The sequence below is a fragment of the Lissotriton vulgaris genome, chromosome 3_1, assembly GCF_964263255.1.
Source record: "Lissotriton vulgaris chromosome 3_1, aLisVul1.2, whole genome shotgun sequence".
Taxonomy (NCBI): domain Eukaryota; kingdom Metazoa; phylum Chordata; class Amphibia; order Caudata; family Salamandridae; genus Lissotriton; species Lissotriton vulgaris.
Window position 1 is genome coordinate 1242282193 of NC_141689.1, and position 20519 is coordinate 1242302711.

The following is a 20519-nucleotide window of genomic DNA, read 5'->3' on the forward strand; positions in this document are numbered from 1 at the left end:
GTGTCTGAAAACTGTGAAATTAGATAAAACCTGGGGGGGTTGGGACTCCCAGACCTGGAATTATATTATTTTGTGGCATAGCTGCAATATGCAGCACAGTGGTGCGATGATAAGGATAAATGGGAGAGGAGACTCCTGACAGGCTGCCATGGCAAGGATGCCCTTCCAGTGTTACTGATGATGGGCAGATGAGTACCCAGATGCTGCCCATGTGTAGTCAGACATACTGCAGCTGTGTGAGAGGCTGTAGAGTGCAGGGTGATAAGAAAACAAGTTACTTACCTGTAACTTTAATTCTCCAGTATTGGAAACTTTCATAGATTCACATGCTTGAATCATTCGCCGTCGTCAAGATAATAATCCCCAGTGTATATATAAAAATAGCAATGCAAAGCCATTACAAACCAGAAGCCAGGCCTAGGCCCATTCCAGTTTTGTAACATATCCACCTCTTTTTGTAATAGAGACCAAATAAAAATCAACAACCAATCAGATTAGCCTCACCCTCTAGAACCCACCTAAGAGAACCTCAGACCTTCAAAATGTTGTAACCGTAGTGCCACAGGATAACCATAAAGATGCAGAAGGTTGAGCTTTCCCAGGGGAGGAGGGTGGGTTGCATGTGAAGCTATACAAGTTTCCAATACTGGAGAACTAAAGTTACAGGTAGGTAACTTGTTTTCTTACTCCAGTATTGGAACTGTCATAGTTTCACATGCTTGAATCAGAGTAGCTAGCAGTCATGAGCACATTTTTTGTTTGTAATATCTTGGACAATTATTAGCAATGCACCAAAAATTCAAAGAAGTAGTAGGGAAACAAAGATATCTTCAAAGTTCATATGCAAATAAAATATCCATATATGCATACACAAATAATCAGAGGCAATACACTTTATCAAAGAATGTGCAAGAAACTTATAAAGGAAAAGGAAGGAGGGATGAGAGGGAAAGCTCACCGCTTACTGAAAAAGGTTCCTCAGGACTGCTTGGCTCACTGCAGTGTCGCTGTGTTTCAAAGAATCCAAGCAGTAATGTCTGTTGAAGGTATGGATACATTTCTAGGTCGCTGCCCTGCAGATGTCTCAGATAGGTACCCCAGCAAAGAGGGCTGTAGAGAAAGAGATTGCCTTCGTGGAGTGAGCATGGACCTCCCCCTTGAGGGGCTTCCCAGCTAATTGATGGCAATATTGGATAGAGCTGGAAATCCAACGTGACATCTCCTGTTTGGAAAGGGGAAATCCTTTACGAGGAGCACTGTAAGCCACAAAGAGCTGAGTTGACCTCCTGAAGTCTTTAGTACTTTGGAGATATAACTTCAGGCAGCGCTGAATGTCAAGTGAATGAAGTGATCTCTAAGCTGGAGTCATAGGTTGAGGGAAAAAAGTTTTAAGGACCACAGGTTCATTTAAGTGAAAATCCATAGGCACCTTCGGGATGAACTTAGGGTTGGTACGGAGTACTACCGTCTCATTCTTAAACTGAAGAAAAGGGTTCTGGATAGTAAGAGCCTGCAATTCGCTAATCCTTCTAGCTGATGTCAAAGCAAGAAGAAGGGCCACCTTCCATGACAAGAATTTTAAGTCCGTTTTATGTTTAGGCTAGAAGGGATGTTTCATGAGCTGAGTCAAGACCACATTAAGGTGCCACAGTGGTGGAGGAGGCTTCACCGGAGGGAAGGCTTGAAAAAGCCCTTTCATAAATTGCTTAATTATCCTTGCTGACCAGAGTGAAGGGCTTGAAGATGTCCTTCTGAAGTGAGAGATGGCCGCGAGATTAACTTTAATAGATGAGTGACCCAGGCCAGCATTTGCCAAGGAAAGGATGTAAGGAAGGATTTCATGCACCGAAGAAGAGAAAGGGTGAAGTCCTGATTCTAGGCACCAGTGACAAAACCTATTCCACTTCATCCGGTAGGTTTTGTTTGTACTTTGAGCACGAGCCTGAGAAAGGATGGCTCTACATTCTGTGGAGAGCTTTAAGTCGAGAAAATCTCTGTGCTCAGGAACCATGAGAATTGCAGGGATCGGGGATCTGGATGCAGTACTTGGCACTGGACATTGTCAGTAATGATGGAATAGGATTCAAGGGACCTGGTTGCTTCAAGGATAGGAGAAAAAGCTCTGTGTACCAGTACTGGCGAGGCCAGGACGGTGCTATTAGGATAATTTAGCAGGGTTACGTTTTTAAATTCCTGAGAAGTCTTCCTGACCATGCCATCGAAAACGCATTCCACGAGGATCCCAGATGGTGATGCCAGCTTGCAAAGAATATTTACAACAAGGGGTGGTGAGGGACAGAGTCTCTGAATTAAGCAGAAAGCTCTCACCCAGTCAAGAGATCAGGGCTAGATCCAACACCGTTTTTTAGCTCACTGCACCATCCCAGTTTCAGAACCTGGCTGTATGCAAATTAGTCTGTTCCTGTCCCAGTGCATGATGGGAACAGGGCAAACCAAACTACAAAAGCCAATTCTTACACTGGGAAGGAAACAAGCTCCCGGGGACCGGTTTCTGGCATTACAGCCGTCTTCGGCCCGGTTTGCTTGAATCCTGATGGTGCAATGAGCAAGGGTCTCACATCTGAGAATACCCTTCCACGCTTAGGGTGGACAAAAATATTTACAACAAGGGGTGGTGAGGGACAGAGTCTCTGAATTAAGCAGAAAGCTCTCACCCAGTCAAGAGATCAGGGCTAGATCCAACACCGTTTTTTAGCTCACTGCACCATCCCAGCTTGCAAAGAATGGCATTTCTTGTTCTCTGGTGTAGCAAAGAGATCTATGGACGGTCTGCCCCATAGACGGAAAATGCCCTACAGTGTCTTCTGGTCCAGCTCCCACTCGTGGCTGACTGACTTTAGCCTGCTTAGTGTGGCTGCTGTCTCATTGAGATTCCCTGGGAGATGCTCTGCCTTCAGTGAGACCCTATGTAGGATCGCCCATTCCAAGATAGCTTGAGCTTCGGCAGACAGCAGACGGGATCTTGTTCTGCCTTGCTTGTTGATATAATGCATAGCGGTAACACTTTTATTACTAGAATGTATTTAGATGTGTCACCGGTGTATGTTAATAGGATCAATTGTGAAATGTAACATTGTGGTGTGCTTTGATGGTTTTAAACTTTTTAACCGAATAAAGCAAATCTTTGACTTTGACTTTTGCCATAGCGGTAGCATTGTCTGTTCTTATTAGAACCGACAAAATATTTATTCTCGGGAGGCGACCTGCTCTGAGTTCCATCAAATTGATGTGCAAAAGACAATGATGATGAAGCCATCATCCACTTATCCGGAGGTCCTGCAAGACCGCTCCCCAGCCCTCCAGAGATGCATCCATTGTAATTATCTGAAGAGCTAGGGTGACCATAAAGGAGAGACCCTGGGATATGCTCTCCTTGTGAATTCGCCATGAAGCGGCTTTTTTCATTGGCACAGTTATCATGAGCATGTCCGCGAAAGATCCATCCATTTGACACCACTGTAAGTCCAGTTGCTCCTGAAGAGGACTCGTATGTAGCCTGCAGCGAGGAATTAGAGGAATGCAGGACGAAATGGATCCCAGAAGGGATGTGTAGAGGCAAACTGAAAGTGACCTTCTTTTTAGAAGTAGATGGACCATAGACATCAGTTTGGCCTGTCTTTCCAGTGACGGAAATGCCTTGTTTAGGGGCGTGTCCAATATGGCTCCCAGGAATTTGGCGTTTCTGGACGGACACAAATTTGACTTTTCTCTGTTGAGGGTAAGAGCCGGACTCTTGAAGTGCGTTGTACAAGCTGCCATTAAATCCTCGGTTGCAGCCTTGGTAGGAGCCTTTAACAACCAGGTGCTGCTGTTTTCTTAGGAAAGCTGCTACCGGAGCTAGCATCTTTGCAAAGATTCTTGGTTCCGATCTAAGGCGGAAGGGGAGGACCCTGAATTCAAAGTGGCTCATGGCTACTGTAAAGTGAAGGAACTTCCTGTGCGATGGATGGATGGGAATGTAAAAATATGCATCCTCTAGGTCCAAAGTGGCCATAAAATCTCCTGCATTTAAAAGCGAAGTATATCCTGCAAAGAATGATGAGATAGGTATTGAGCTCCCTCAGATCTAGAATAGGGCACCACCTTTCAACAGTCTTTCAAACTAGAAAGAACCGGGAGTAGAAACCCTATCCTCTTTGGAGAAAGGGAACGGTTCTATTACCCCTTTTTGCAGCATTTGTTGGATTTCTAGTTGCAGGAGATGAAGATCTTTTGTTAAGCTGGAGTGAGGGGAGTTGGTTGGAGGAGGATGAACAAATTACAACGTGTGCTCAAATTGGATTATATTGTGCACCCAACGATCCAATGTTATCCGTTCCCAGTTTTAGAAGTAGAGGGAGATCCTGCCCCCACAGGTGTTTGATGAGGGGGAGGAACAGTAGTCAGAGCCTGCAAGCCAATATTGACGCCTAGAGGAATCCTTCCCCTGACTTCCTGCTCTTCCCCTGAGTGCCAATTTTGAATATGTTGTGGACTAAACCTACCGCTGGTTGTACTGTGGATGGTAAGACTGTGAGGCAGGTGTATATGAGGAGTACCCATATTGCTGGTAACCCCTCTGAATGAAGTAAGACCTCTACCCCTTGCTCCCCGAAAAAGGACCTTGCGGTACTGAAGCGTCCCTAACCACCTCCCGGTGTCTGTGTCTTTCTTAATGTCTTGGAGCGCATCAGCTATGTGTTTACCAAAGAACGCCTCTCCATCGAATGGAAGGTCTAAAATTTTGTTCTGAACCTCAGGTCTAAACGAGGTTGCTCGAAGCCATCCCCGGCAATGAAGGACTGCTGCTCCAGCCAGGGAACAGAACACAGTTGTCGCAATATCCATTGCATAATCAATCACCTCAGAGGAGGCCCTCTCTTCCTCATGGAGGATCTTTTTCACTTCTGCCTTGCTGTCTTCAGGCAGTTGGTTAAGGTAGGGAGATAGATTGCACCACATGTGGCTATCGTAGCAGCCCAAAATGGCTGAAGTGTTAGCCGCTTTGACAAGCAGGCTTGACATCAATTAAAACCTCTTGCCAGCATTGTCCAAGCGTCTGCCTTCTTTGTCCTGAGTCGTTTTTAGAGGAGCTGCTGGATTTTTTTACTTTCTCCCTGCCTGTGATATAACTGATTTTGGCTGACTCGCAGGGCAAGCTGGGCTATCCTCTGGGGCTTATATTTCTTCTCCAATCAAAGAAACACCGGACCACCGTGGCTGGGGTCTTCATGACTTTCAGCCCCTCTTCCCCTACATGATTGACAATGGGAATTATTCTTACAGATTTTTTAAAAGGTTCCTTAAAGTCACATAGGAAACACTCGGGCTGCATAGAAGGCATAGGCAGATCAAACCTTTTGGCTGCCCTTTCTAGCAGATTGTGGAAACCGTCTATTTCCCCAGGATGAGAATCTACTGGAACCGGTGAAGGGGAAGCTGGAGTAGGAATAATATAATCATCCCATTCCCTATGTAGGTCCGGGAGATCTGTATCTCCTTGATCATCATCTGAGGTATCATCCTGGATAAGGGGAGCAGCTGGTGGTGGGTCCTCTATCAATTGCAGCATTGGTGATGGTAGACGAGGGGTGGAAGGCCCAGCAGGTGGACCAGCGGGAACTGAGACTTGTTCCTGAGCCGAAGAGGATGTTGGAAATCTCTGTTTCTAGTCAGAGAGCATAAACTGTAAGTCTGAAATCAAGGAGGATGGCATACAGACCATCTCCTCCTGATAACCTCTATGGTAGTCCTGGGGAGGATCATAGTCCTGTTCTTCTCCATAGCTGTCTTCAGAATCCAGATCTTGGCACTTAACGTGCATTTCTGAAGGGCTATGTGAGTAACCAAAAGGACTTTTTTCATCTGAATCTTCTTCCTCTAGGAGGTTAGTAGGTAGCAGAGGTTTCACTTTTGCTAGGGGAAGTGAGTTCAGGGGTTATATGAAGGTTCCTGATAATTTCCCTAGAAATGTTTTCTCTCGTCAACGGTATCGTCGATGATGTAGATATTGCCATCTAGATGGGGCGGGGCTTGGAGCGCAGCAAGATGGCTGAGCTGTAGAGCAGCTCTGCCGACCAACGCCAAACATCCTACAACATCCTGACTCCCACGTTGCCATCGAACTACATACTGTGACGGAGCTGCCCCCCAGAGTCGAGGGAATCGCGTGGCGAGCTCTCAGAGGCGCTCTTGTGGGGTGTTTGCCAGCACCGTGCAGTAAATCTGATGACTAGCGACAGTGCAAAATGGCAGCGAAGAAGGAGAACTCTCGCCAGTGAGTCTGAGAGCCTCGTGAAGGTACGCCTTGCGGACTAATTACAGCAGCTGGAACGACAAAATACAAGGGAGAAGGTACCTGCCTCTGCGGGCGTGCAACATCGAGACCGCTGGCGGAGGCGGTCAATTCGGACAGAGGAAGGAAGATTGATGCGGTGATTTGCGGTGATTTGCCTTCAGCGGCACAGTGAGTGACATCGCCGGTGGCCCCTGGTTCCAGAGAGGCACAGGAGCAGCTGCGGGTGGGGCCGAGACTCTGCCACACTCCCGCGACGTGAGCAAGCAAGCAGAGGGGCTGGGGCACACCTCAGAGGGGGTGTGCTGGCCTACTGGAGTGAGCTGCCCTTAACAGCTAGCTCCATAGCGGGACCCGCTGGGGACTGTTGCGGGCTCCCCCCCTTCTCTGGGTACTTACATAACCAACAGACAAATGGCCCACTGGCTGCCCTGTGCTGCCTGGGGCCATCCGGAGACAATCCGCGCAAACAAGCGAGCGCAATATCACCCTCATTCTCTGTGGATTGCTGGGTTACCCTGCCGTGACTACGAGATGGGACTGAGGAGCATTAGACCCTGGATTGGCTCCTGCTGGGAGAGAGCTAGTTGAGTTGACTGCCGGCCCCGGGGGTGCTGGACCTGCCGCCAGTTTGGCGTGCGAGGAATAAACGACCCACCAAGAGTCATCCCCAGCCCGATTCCCACCTAGCTACAGTTCACCAACTGGGGAAATTCATTGCTGGGCAACAGAACTAGCCCCTTGTTCTTGGTCCGGGCATTGCCATAAGATCAGCAAAGTAAGGGGCAGTAACAGACCGCTCTGGCGTGGGGATGATCAAAGCAGGACTCACTCTTGGTGCGTAGCACTGAGTACAAGCATTAATGCCACCATATCCACCATGGGGTAACCAGATAAATCGCAATCCCGACTCACATTCGAATAGAAAAAGCCTAGCAGGTCAGGCCTGGGAGCTACATCTGACTCAGAATTATAGGCGCCTACAGAGCCTGCATCCACCATGGAAAAGGCATTGTTAGCCATACAAAATAGTCTTCAATCTAATGATGGGAAAATCAAAGCCCTCAATACTCGCATGGAGCACATGGCTGCCAAATTGGATAATCAAGCTATCAGAATCGGCAAAGCGGAGCAATGCATATCAACCACGGAGGACAATGTACAGCAGATGTCATCTAAGGTATCGAACATGGACAAGGTTCTAGCAGTGATTCCGGCCAAGAACGAGGACCTTGAAGCCCGCTTGAGGCGCAATAACCTACGCATCACGGGCCTACCTGAGTCAACCGATGTGGGCCGCCTGGAGACATATTTAGAGAATATGCTCCAAGACATCTGTGGCGCTGACAACCTATTGCAACTCTTAATTGTGGAAAGGGCCCACCGATCATTATCGAATTGACCACCGCCTGGAGCTCCCTCGACCGATTATTGCGAGACTACTTAATTTTAGCCGACAGAAGAGCACTGTAACCTATCAGGGAAACACTCTGACCTTTTTTCCAGATTTCACAGTATTAAACAGTAAAAAAGACACTGATTGCAGAGAAAATCCCATATGCCATGTTATACCCCGCACGTCTTCGTATTGGGACAGATGACAAAGCCAAGATATTCACCAGCCCAAAACAAGCCATGGACTTTGCAAAATCACTTAGACGCAAAAAGACGCCGGTCTGAGATGACTCCGATGAAGACAGCTAAGATTTTCTGTTATAAACATTATGTGTTATTGCCTGTGGGCCACCCTAGCCAGGAGAGATGGGATGCTGGTTGAAGGTATATGACAGAATCATTGTGGAGCTTACCCACCTGGCCTGGACTTTTGGGTCCATCATGCGTTGGATTGCATTTCTTATTTTTGTTATAACAAAGACACCCCTTTTGCTTATATGATCTGTTACGCATTGCCGCCTTGCCTCCTTGATGCTGCAAATCAATGGTGGTGTGGGGGGATAAATTGAAGAGGTGGTCGGTCACCTCCCTTATCACCCGGTGAGTGAGTAGCACCACTGCATTTCCCCCTTGGGTATCCCCCGCACTGTTCTGGAGCTACGTTTTCTTTAATTGAGAAATATGATTTGTTACGGGATGGCTTTAGCATGTTGGGTTCGCTGAAGTGGGTGGGGGTGGGGGTACAGCCAGTTGGGCAAATGTTTTTTTATTTCATGTGCTTGTTCACATCAGCGAATGGTTAGGCTATGACATGCATCTTGATGGTTGGATAGTGGTAGTCCATGGTTGCCGTCACTCAAAATGGCGATAGCGAATGACAAATTTACCTGCTTAACTTGGAATGTAAGGGGGCTCAAATATCCTAAGAAAATTAGACTGGTCTTCGCCGATCTAGACAGACATAACATTCAAATAGCGCTTTTGCAGGAAACGCATCTCACGAAGCAATCGAATGTTAAGATTGCGGCCAAACGGGCGGGGTACAAACTTGCCTCGTCTTACTCGGCCTATGCGAGGGGGGTGCTCATTTTATTTGGACGTGGATTGCAGTACACTCCGATTAACACCTATGCAGATAATGAGGGAGGCTGTGCCATGGTGCATGGCACTTTGGGGTTAATGCTGTTGACTATTGTGAATATGTATGGTCCCATTGCAGATGATAGTGACTGTTTTAAGAAAAAATGTAATGTACTGCGAGGATGGCCGAAGCAGAGGTGCTGTGGGGTGGGGATCTCAATACGCATTTAGACCCAGAAAAAGACAAATCAGGGCAGCAGCGAGGGCATACCCCCAGAGTGGCAAAAAGCATAAACAATGCGATGCTTGAGTTTGGGTTGGTGGATGCATGGCGACTGCGACACCACGAGACATGGGAGGGTACGCATGTTACACCATCGTACGCCAGCTGGTCCAGATTAGATTACTGGCTGCTGAATGGAGGGGCAAATGCCTATGTCACAAAGATAGACTTCCTACCCCGCACCCTATCAGATCAAAACCCAGTCTGACTTGCTATATCCATTCCCACTAACACTCACCGCCCGTTTACATGGCGATTTAGGTCGGAGGCATTGCTAGACCCTGTGTATGCAGACACTATCAGGAACAAAATTGTGCAGTACTTCAACACAAATATGGGCACAGTGGACAGTGTTGCCATAATGTGGGAAGCCTTTAAGGTTACTATCAGAGGGGTGTGTATAAGTACTACAGCTGGCATATTAAAAGACCTTAGGGGACAGCTTGCAAAGACAGAGCAGGAATTATCACGACTAGAGCGGGAATGTGCAGCGACTCCCAATATTAACACTCTTGCGTGAATCCATGAACTCATGCTGCAATATAATGAATCAGCCATGACAGAAATGGGATATACCGCTAGGCGACACATTGCACAAGCTTTCGACGAGCGGGGAAGCCAGGACGTAACCTTGCCAAAAATCTTAGATTCCGCACAGAACAACAACACTGCAAAAATAGTAGATGCACATGAAGAGGATCACTACACGCTACAGGCTATTGCTGAGCAATTCCGGATATGTTATGCGGATATGTACACTTCAAGGGGCACAAGAGGGGCAGTGGAGTTAGCAGAATATCTATCGGACATAGCATGTGCCTGCCTATTAGATAGTCCCCACGAATACCTCAGCCAGCCGATAGAAGCATCATATGCAGGCAACTATCCGCTCTTTACCAAATAAAAAAGCTCCAGGCCCAGATGGCCTCCCGGCCGAATTTAATAAGGAATATGCAGATCTGCTGACTCCCTACCTCTTTGAGGTATGCGGCGAAGCACACAAGTCTGGAAGTCTGCCCCATTCGCTTCGTCAGGCGATGCTCATTGCTCTTCTTAAAAAGGATAAATCACCTACTGAGTGCGATTCCTATCGCCCCCTTTCCTTAATAAATTTAGCTACGAAAATACTAGCCAAAATACTTGCCACACGGCTTCAGCCCTTGATGATAAGTCTTGTGTTACCAGATTAGTCTGGCTTCATTCCGGAGCGCTCTACCTCTCATAATTTGCGTATCATATTCTCTATGCTTCAAGTGCTAGATCCCACATTGCATGCAGCAATGGTTCTATTGGATGCCGCAAAAGCATTCGATTCAATTGAGTGGGGTTATACGTTTACAATATTGCAGGTTATGGGGTTATCAGTAGTTTTTGTGAACTGGATAAGACTCCTTTACACTGCTCAATCGACGAGAGTGCGCATAGGTGGCCATACTTTTGAACCGTTTAACATAGAGGTAGGCATGCGGCAGGGGTGCCCACTATCGCCGCTGCTATTTGCTCTGATGCTGGAGCCCCTAGCTTGTGTAATCCAACAACGATATAGAGAAACTGCTCTAAACTTTCTACATCGCCCTGTCGGTATATCGATGTATGTCGATGACATGGTGTTGTTCGTACGGGAGCCTCAGCAATATTTAGCTCAACTCCTCCGGGAATACATTTGATTCAGTCTTTTCTCAGGGCTGTCTATTAACTGTGGGTAATCAGTGATAATTCCGCTAACAGAGGTGACCACGCCTCCAGAAATGGAGTACCCTCTGATATGGTCTACTGATCCGGTTAAATATCTGGGGGTGTGGGTACATAGTTATGCGAGATAATTACGGAAAGGCCTGCATCTATTTAGAGCAGAAGGTTGAGAGATGGATGACACTGCCTCTATTTCTGGCAGACCGTATTACCCTTATCAAAATAATAATCCTGCCTCATTTTTTTATATCTTTTTAGTAATATCCCAATAAAACTCACCGCGCAGTTCTTCGTCACTATTTGCTCGCTGCTATTGAACTAATCTGGGGTGGTAAACAAGCAAGAATTAGCTGGACTACAATGACCCTAGACTGTGCCAGGGGAGGGTATAGCTCACCAGATTTTTATATTTATTACCTCTGTGCCCAGACACAATACGAGTACTATTGGTTTAGGCCACACACTTTTACACCACAAGTGGCGATGGAGGATGGAGACGCGAATCCTGTCCCACTTGCTGGTATTATCACACACTCGAAAAGGGGCACACCACCACAGGAAATTAACTCAATTGGCACTACTGTTTCTGCGTGGCAGGCAATTTGGAAATTTATGGCCAAAAATCCACTATATGCACCTGCACTACTGCTGGCTCACCATGCGGCGCTCTCAGTAACGCAAGAAGAGGGTCCTATGAGATCTCTGAGAGAGGCGAGCATTGAGGTAATGCGTGACATCTACCCAGAAGGGGAGTTTATTACACCAGAAGAGCTACAATACATAACCAATCCCACTAGATTTGCGCTTTACAGGTTAAAGATAGCGGTGAAAGTACATTATCACATGTTCCCTGCTGAACCTCCTGTCTCGCAAGCTCTGCAAATGCTATTAGTCGCACTCTCACGTCGTAAACTAGTAACAAAATTGTATAAAACTGTGCAGGAGGAGAAGACGTACGCAGGTGACAAAAGCCTAGCCCGATGGAACGATAGACTTCTCACCCAGCTTACACTGCCACAATGGGAACACATATGCAAACTCACAGACTCACTCTCCCCCAACGACAATCTAAGAATTATTCATTTCAAATACATTCATCAAATCTACCATACTCCACTGAAATTACACAGACTGGGCTTACGTGACACAAGTCAATGTAAACGATGTGGGCAGAGGGAGGCTGATTTCTGGCACTTAGCGTGGGATTGTGCTTTGGTCTACAAATACTGGTCTTCGGTAGTCCAACACATCAATATCATGACTGGGGTGCAACTTCAGTGCCTGCCGCAAGTGGACCTATTGGGTTACGTACCACAGTCAAAGGGGGCTAGTGGAAGATTTGTCGGCATAGCACTGCTGATGGCAAAGCGGCGAGTGGCACTAACTTGGGAGAGCACACTGACACCACGTGTAGAATATTGTATTAAAGATTTGGTTAACTGTAAAAAAAACGTGGAGTTATATGCGGAGAATCCTACCTCTTCTAAACCGAAAGACATATGGGAGCCTCTGCGCCAATTCCTTACCTCGCAAACTCAGGATAATATAAGCACTGTAGCAAAGTGATGTTCATAGATGTATTCGAATGTATTGCTGTCCACCAAAGATGTAACCATAAGAACGGTATTGTCTAGCCACATGACTCATATACGACTGCACATATATATGATGTTATGTTGTTGTAATATGGCCGTACCTTCACGTTGAAGGTGACGCGACGATTTGTATTTGAACAATGCCAATAAAGAGATCTTAAAAAAAAGATATTGCCATCTACGGTGCCGTCACTGATACCGTCGTCATTACCGTGGACGCCGTTGCCGTCATTATTGTTGTTGTCGCTGTGGCCGCCGTTGTAACCACAGCCTTCGTCATCAATGTTGCCATCGTCGAAATCTTTGTCGTCACTGCTGACCCAGCATCTGTCATCACCGCCCCGATGATGGGTGGTGAACCGTGGTCGTTGAAAGCAAGGAACTCCCTGCGACGATCCCGTTGTCGGAGACGGAGCGGGCTGAGGAGACTCTACATTGTCACTTTGCATCGACGATGACAGCTTCTTCGTTGATGGTTTTGTCAACAGCTTAGTTGATGGTGGGACGTTTTTAGCCTGTTTTCCTTCAGTAGGAACAGAGGAGGGTTTTTTGAAGGCTTTCCTTCCCTCTGGAGGTGAAGGTGGAGGTAAAGAGCTCTATTTCTTCACTGCCGTCTCTCCTGTTGTAAGTCGTATCCTCTCCTTTACACCTCGGTGAGGAGATTTACTTTGACTAAGCCTGTCAAACCCTGAGAGGTCTTTTTAGAGGCGTTCCCAGAATGGTCTTCTGAAGAAGAAGGTTCAGATCTCCCCCTTTTTAGTGATATCCTTGAAGACAAAGCAGATGAGGCCTCCTCACTATTGTCACTGGAGACTGGCTCTCTCCTGGACTGTAGCTTCTGGAGCCAGGTCAGGAGACGTCCCTTACGGTTTCTTAAGGTTTTGGAGGAAAAGGTACGACATACCTTGCACTCTTTGGCCTTGTGATCTGGATACAGGCAATAGATGTAGTCCTTGTGAGGGTCATCCACATAAAGCCCCTTTTTAGAGCAGGTGGCACAAGCTCAAAAAAGGCCTTATTTCTCTTTGTCAATGAAGTTGAACAGCAAAAGAACTCAAATCTGTGGTAGTTGTTGCAGAAAAACTGTTGAAAACTCTCAAGAGTAATTCAATAAAGAAAAAACTGAGGAGAGCTGAATGGAGACTCCCTTGCAAAACGTGCAGTAGAAAATCCGAAGGTCTGAGGTTCTCTCAGGAGGGTTCTAGAGGGTGAGACTAATCCAATTGGTTGTTGATTTTTATTTGGTCTCTTTTACAAAAAGAGGTGGCTATGTTACAAACTGGAATGGACCTAGGCTTAGTTTCTGGTTTGTATTGGCTTTGCAAAGCTATTTTTATATATACCGGGGACTCCCATCTCGACGACGAGGAATGATTCAAGCATGTGAATCTATGAAAGTTCCAATACTGGAGTAATTACTCATTCTCCATTTTCCAGATTGCTGGCGATCTGGTGGTAACAGCATTTTAGACAGATAGCCCGGGTAATGTCTATGGCATTGTGGAGGGAGGGGGTGTATACTATTTGGCAATCATCTTTCAGGAGATAGTTTCCTGACATTGAAGAGGCAAGATAGGGCCTGACATTAGAAGAGGCACAACTTTGTTTTGGGGTGTGAACAGGACAATTTTTGCAGCATGCATGACTGACAAAAATAAAGAGAGAGGTCTGTTTGGGGTTTTCTATAATACACTCCACCTCTGAGACTCTGACAGAAATTCTGGAGTCAGGTCACGTTGCACATCAGTCTCCAGACTTTACAAAGCACTAAAAGCTGACGCACGAAAACTAACATTACCAGTTAGACAAACCTGGGATGAAAGCCTGGCAACCACATTAGGGAATGCGGAATAGAAGCAAACCTGTCTCCTGTAATGCTCTGCTCCAGCTCACGCACTTTAATTTCTTACACCAAACATGTCTGACTTGTCTGAAGTTGGCTATCATCTACCTGACCAGATTATCGAATTGTCCTACATGTGGAGTGACAGAGCCACATTTTTACACATGACATGGGATTGTGTACAGATATAGGGATACTGTTGAGATGTTGATACTGAATTATGTTAAGTCACTGGCCTCCCTACCAATAGTTTTTTTAATCAATGTTATACCCCTACCTAAGATGATGAGAATTAGATAAATATTTGCAATATTAGGACTGGTCCTTGCAAAATGACACAGATAGACACACGATGGCTTAAACTGCACTGCCCAGTGGAGGTCTACTGCGAAAGGAATGTGCTGTAATGGGCCATCACTGAATAAATTAAATGACAGATGATAAGTTACCTGATGATATGGAAGATTGGTCTGAAATGATTAGAGAATTAATGGTGGGGAATGTGAGGAGGAGGACAGGGGTTGAGGACACCAAATCTGATTGAACAATGTTGATGTACGTTTATATGACGTACTAGTCCATGCTTCATACCGGACTATGTTATATGTCACCTGCTTTATGTATCAATAAAAGTGGAATAAATCAAGATTTAAGAAATCCAACTTTTGGGGTTTGTTTTCGATTAATGTAAAACTTTGTAAATGTTTGCAGAGCCATCCGGCGAGCTTATTCAACATTGACAGGAACCACAGTGACACAAGTTCCTCCCAATGTTCAGTTTTGCTCACAAGGCAGGTTGACAGCTCTAAATTTGGCAGGTGCAGGACCATTTGTAAGGCCGGGGTAAGTCGCCTGCCATACAGACATACTTACCTCTGCCCGCCAAACTCTAAATCAGGCCCAAAGTCTTATTGCTCTTCATTAGGATTCTTAGCTAATCTCAAGTGCTGCTATCAGTATGATATTAATAATTATTCTAAGTGTTATCCTTCAGCAAAAGAAGAATTTAAACAACCTGGCCCAAATTAACATTTTGCGTAAAGAATGAAAACACTTCCATTGGGTGTTGTGACCTTAGTGGCTTTGATCAACACTTAGGTGTGATCTAGAAACACCTCCACTGGGCACCCGACCTGTTGTGGCTTTCTTCAACCTTTGCATGTGAGCTGTAACCTTTAGTACTGGGTCCTGTTTAAAAGTTGCCAATGCCATTTGCACAGTGCTGTGAACTCCTGCAGATGTGGACAATCCTTCGCATGTACAAGTTTTTCTCCTGGTACTTCTTCACTTTGGCTTCCATGCAAACCTTTATTGTTGTGATGCTATGTGACATGTGATTACTTTCACAACTATGTTGTTCTTCTTCTGCATCGTGCCACTGATAACTCTGAATGTAAGTTCCCGCTTTCATTCGTTCCATTGCCCGTTTGCAGGCAGGGAGGAATTTTAACCCCACAGAACCCCATTTCTAATTGTAAGTTTTCATTACTGGCGTGAAGATCCTGGAAAGCTTTAGTGACTGTCTTTTAAAGTCTCCCTCCCTACTGTTCCTGCCCCGTGCCCCTCTCACCTCTCATGGCCACATCCTTACACTGTTCTTTTACACGGTCTGATGTCAGGAGGTGGTCACAGTTTAGCATTGTTCCACTAAGGGTGACAGTGGGTTGAGATATATCTCGTGCATGCAAGTTGTGTCAACTTTTACTTTTATATACTCGTGTATCTCTCACTTTGCTTACCGAATGGACGCTGTGGGAATAAGGCTTCACTCCTCGAGGATGCAGATATGCCGCCAGCCCCTGTAGTTGGACAAGAAGAAAGATACATGTACTCATGAGAAACTTTTCTAGTAAAGCATTGCTGTTTTTCTCACAGTGTCTGTATTCTAGGTGTGTCTGATTAAAAGAATGTTAAACCTTCTATTGTGAGGAGTTTCCTTGAACTCTGCATAGAATGTGACTGTGAGTAGGTATGATAAGTACCCCTTGCATATGCCACATAGCCCCCCTGCTGTGTGAGAAAGACGGACCCTGATGGATATATTTCTCTTCTAGCTAGAAGCACTTGCAATTCTGTGTGTGCAGCCCAGATCTCCTTTCAACATGTTGGTTTATCCCTTCAACTTAGCAATGGATGCCCTCACACTCAATGATGGCCCGAGGCAGGACAAGCCCCGTTTCAGCTCCCCTTCGAAGTAATGCCATTCTTCTACTGTACACTAAATAGAGAGGCAATGTGAGATGGTTCAGTAATGACAAAAGAGCCTAGAGCGGGAGAGTTTGGGTGTGTGGGGGGTCATAGGGGGTGTGCCAAGGTAGGATATCAGTGCTCAAAATCATGAGCTGTGAAAGGGCGCTGAAAGCAATCAAACGTGGGCTATTAAAGGACCCATCTTTCATATTTAATTCAGTTGTCTAATTTCTCCCCTCTAGTTAGCCTCTTCAAACTTCCAATTCTTTTTGTCTGTCTTCTTTGATTTCTTTACTCTCCTTCATCTTTTTTTCCCTCTGCCTCTTTCACCTCTTCTTAGTCTCCATCCCCTCTGTAACATCATTTACTTATTTATTTGTGATTTTTGTACAGGGCAAACCTGACCCACCGGGGCAACAGAGTGCTTTAAAGTAGGTCAAGGAATATACAGGAAAGAAAATTAAATGTCAAAACAGACGCTGAAAAAAGTACAAGTTCTCCTAAAAACATTTTGAAGGAGGACTCTCTTTCAAAGACTCAGGATCCATCTGTCTTGTGTCTAAGCACACGGATATTCTGGGAGACAGCCAGAAAAGACAGCATGACTGAAACAGAAAAGAATATTTAACATACACAGAGTCTCTGCAATAGATAAGTCTGTGAAGGCCAGATTCACTAAGGGCTTGTGTTGCACTTGCGCCCCTAAATGGGATTTACTAAGCCATGCAAAGCTACCTTGCGTGCCTCTCGGTGGTGTAGTAAAGCCAGAGTAGCACAAGGCAGTGCACATCAATGCTTTGAGTTACCCTGCATATAGAGGGCATTCCATGGGTGGGACATGGATGTTCCCATGAATCCACCCATGGATTTTCACTCAATAACAGATTTATTATGAGTAGTGAACCTGGGATTGCCTCAAAATGGTGCGTCTTCACAAGTGAGATGTAACAAGGTAACGAGGGGAAATATCTTTATTCCGCCTCGTTACTCCCTTTTTCTATGCATGCTTAATTCGGCAGCAGACGTAGAAAGAGGAAAATGCCTCAAAGGATTGTTTTGGGCAGGAAGGCGTCCCTTTTCGCACAAAAAACAATACAACTCATAAAGCAAGCACCCTTGCAGCATGGTGAAAGGGTGCCTCTATTGATGCTAGTCAGCACACAGTGTACCTGCATATGGAGGGAGCAGAAAGTCACTATATTTTAGTAGATACGTTGTATTTTTGCTCTCTCACTGCCACGCAACGCAGCTCAGCAAGTTGTGTTGCTGTGTTGAATTGCATGACTTCTTCATAAATCTGGTCCTAGATCTTTATCTACCTTCAGTGGTGAGGCGATCAACATGGAGATATTTTTATTTGGAAAAACCATTGGAAGAGTAAGACTTTGAGTTCTATTTTGACAATGTTAAAGGATGTGATCGTTCTTGTAGAATGGTGGTATGGAATTCCAGATTCTGGGTCCGCTAGTTGACAAAACGTAGTTGGGTTTTCTTGCCTTCTTGAAGGCTGGAGTTTCTAGAGGGTGGGGAGTATCTGCTCTAGAGGGCACCTGATCTACCCAGAGATAACACCTGTATTGGCTAGACAGCTGCATAACCTTGTGGACGATACAAGCTAGTTGAATAGGCTTCTCAATTCTATTGCATGTCAATTGAGAGAGCACAGTCTTGGAATGATTATGGGCCATATGTATCAACATCCTAATTTGCGATTTTCAAATAGCGATTTTTTAGAAATCGCTATTTGAGGATTGCAAATAGGGATGTATGTAAAAAATCGCAATTTTTTAGCGATTTCTTAATATTCCTTAATTGCGATTCGCAAATTGCAAATCGCAATTAAGGAATACTTTCCCATTCATTTCTAATGGCCAGGAGGCCCGTAGGAATGAATGGGAAGTTATTCTCAATTTGCGAGTCGCAATTTGAGAATCACAAATTAATTATACTTTCTAGGGTGCAGGGGTGTCAAAAGGACAGCCTGATGTACCCCTGAAATCAGCATGGGTGAACATGTGGTGCGCATACATGCCCTAAGGGCATGTATGTGCTTCACATTGCACTTTGAAAAATGCAAAAAAGTGCTTTTTTCAAAGAAATCGCAAATTACCACCAACTTGAAGTTGGTGGTAATTTGCGATTCCTTAAGGCCAAATTGCACTTTTTTGGAGCTTCTTACATTGCATTTAAGGAATCACAAAATTTGGGATTCCTTAAATGCAATCGCAAAATAAGAAATCACAAATTTTGCGATTCCTTATTTTGCCTTACTACATACTATTTGGCAAAATTACATTTACAAACGACGAAATTCTGCGAATTTCGGCGTTTGCGAATGCAATTTTGCTTGATACATATGGCCCATAATCTGATCTACGGGTGTCGAATACCAGGAGGGCTACTGCATTAAGGGTTGCTTTCAAGTGATATGGTCATTTTTTTTGAAGCCCAGTAAGTAGATGTCAAAAGCCTTTCAGCAGTCCTGGGCAAGCAGGGGCGACTGGTCCACAAGCAAGAAGGTTGGACTTTTTACCACTGTGGTCAATTGTCTAGTGCTAGCGCTCTGAAAAGAGGAGACCAGGAACACCTTTTCAGCCCTTGACTCTCAGAGTAGTAGGGTCCAAGCATTCTCAGGGAGGTAGTGTGAGAGCCAGAGGCACAGTATGAAACAATCACCCAACACAGCAAAAAAAAAATATTGTCTAATCCTGTGGTACTCAAAGTACGGCCCGCGGGGGCCCGCCAGACCTTTCCTTGCGGCCCCCACAGCAGTCACGGACTCAGCGCCATAACTGCTGTTGTGGTGTCTCCTTGGGGGCCGCATTTGCCGAGAAAGATAATAGGGCATGCGCAGAGAATTAGTGTCTCCATGCTCACCTGCAGCACCCCCTCACCTGCCCTCGTGACGTCATAGGCATGCAGCAGGACCTACTTCGGACTCACGCCAATGGAAGCAGTGTGTGCCCAGCTGAAACCGAGCCGAGATTCACTGCAACCTGACACCAAATGCCGCATCTCCTCGCCTTTGAAAAGAGTAAGTGTGTGCCAATACTAGAATTGTTATTGCTGGGCCCCCATACTTTGTGGTTTTCTTTTGCTAGATCTTGTTTATGCACCGCTCAAAAGTTAAAGATATCGTTTGGGGGTTTCCAGGGCGCTTAAAATCTTGGGCAGAAGAGTTATTTATGTATGTTTTTCTTTTCAATTATTACGAGTGGTTTTGCATAAGCATATTAATTTAAGTGCCTATGGCAGTAGATGGCGCTGTTCCCGTATTCTGTGACATATTGTGAGTTAATCATCGGCTGAAATGTACTTTTTTTTATGCAAGTTTGTTCTCCCCGAGTTAGCAGGCAGGGCTGCTGAGACTATTGGACCTCCATTTTTGCCTTCAGGGTGAAAAAAATATGTATCAACTCGGCAGCAGCACTACTGCTCAAAAAGCCTTCATTTCAAATCCACTGTTTTCATTCTTTCAGTCTCATCATTTCAGACCTGAAGCATTCTCATTATTATATACAACAAAGCCAAAGTGTTTGCTTATTTATCTTATGCAACTAACAACTACTGGGGTCTCCATTTTCGCCCTTAGATAAATATCAACTCAACAGCAGCACAAAGCCTTAGATGCAATTCCAAATAGGCCCGTTTTAGTTCTTTTACAGTTTCATAATTTCAGAACTGAAGCATTTTCAATGTTAGATATGATATACAACAAAGCCATAGTTGTTGATTATTTATCTTATGCTACTAACAACCATTGGTCTCCATTTTCGCCCTCAGGGTGAACCAACAATATCTCATCTCAATACCAGCTTCATTGCTCAAAGACTTTGATGTAATTCAAATAGACTTGTTTTAGTTCCTTCAAAGTCTCATCGTTTCAGAACTGAAGCATTTTCAATTTTATAATATATATACAACAAAGCCATAGTTGTTGCTTATTTATCTTATGCAACTAACAACCATTGACAAAGCCAAAAGTCCGGACTTGTCGCAGGTATAATGTCACTGGTTGTATATGATATATCGGGATACAATGACAAACAGCAAAATACCAGTAGGGTTGCAAACTATGCTAAGCAAAGATTTTTTGTTTACATGAGAGAGAGACTGACAGAGAGAGAGACTGACTGGCTGACAGAG

General features: G+C 45.2%; 1 protein-coding gene across 1 annotated transcript in view; it reads right to left on the minus strand.

Annotated features, from left to right (window-relative positions):
• Positions 1 to 20519, minus strand: part of LOC147727726 (alpha-2-macroglobulin-like) — a 1118600-nt gene that overhangs the window by 511017 nt on the left and 587064 nt on the right. Inside the window, exon 18 of the mRNA XM_086961723.1 lies at positions 15923 to 15982. Coding sequence (XP_086817849.1) covers positions 15923 to 15982 — 60 coding nt within the window. The remainder of the gene's footprint in view (positions 1 to 15922; positions 15983 to 20519) is intronic.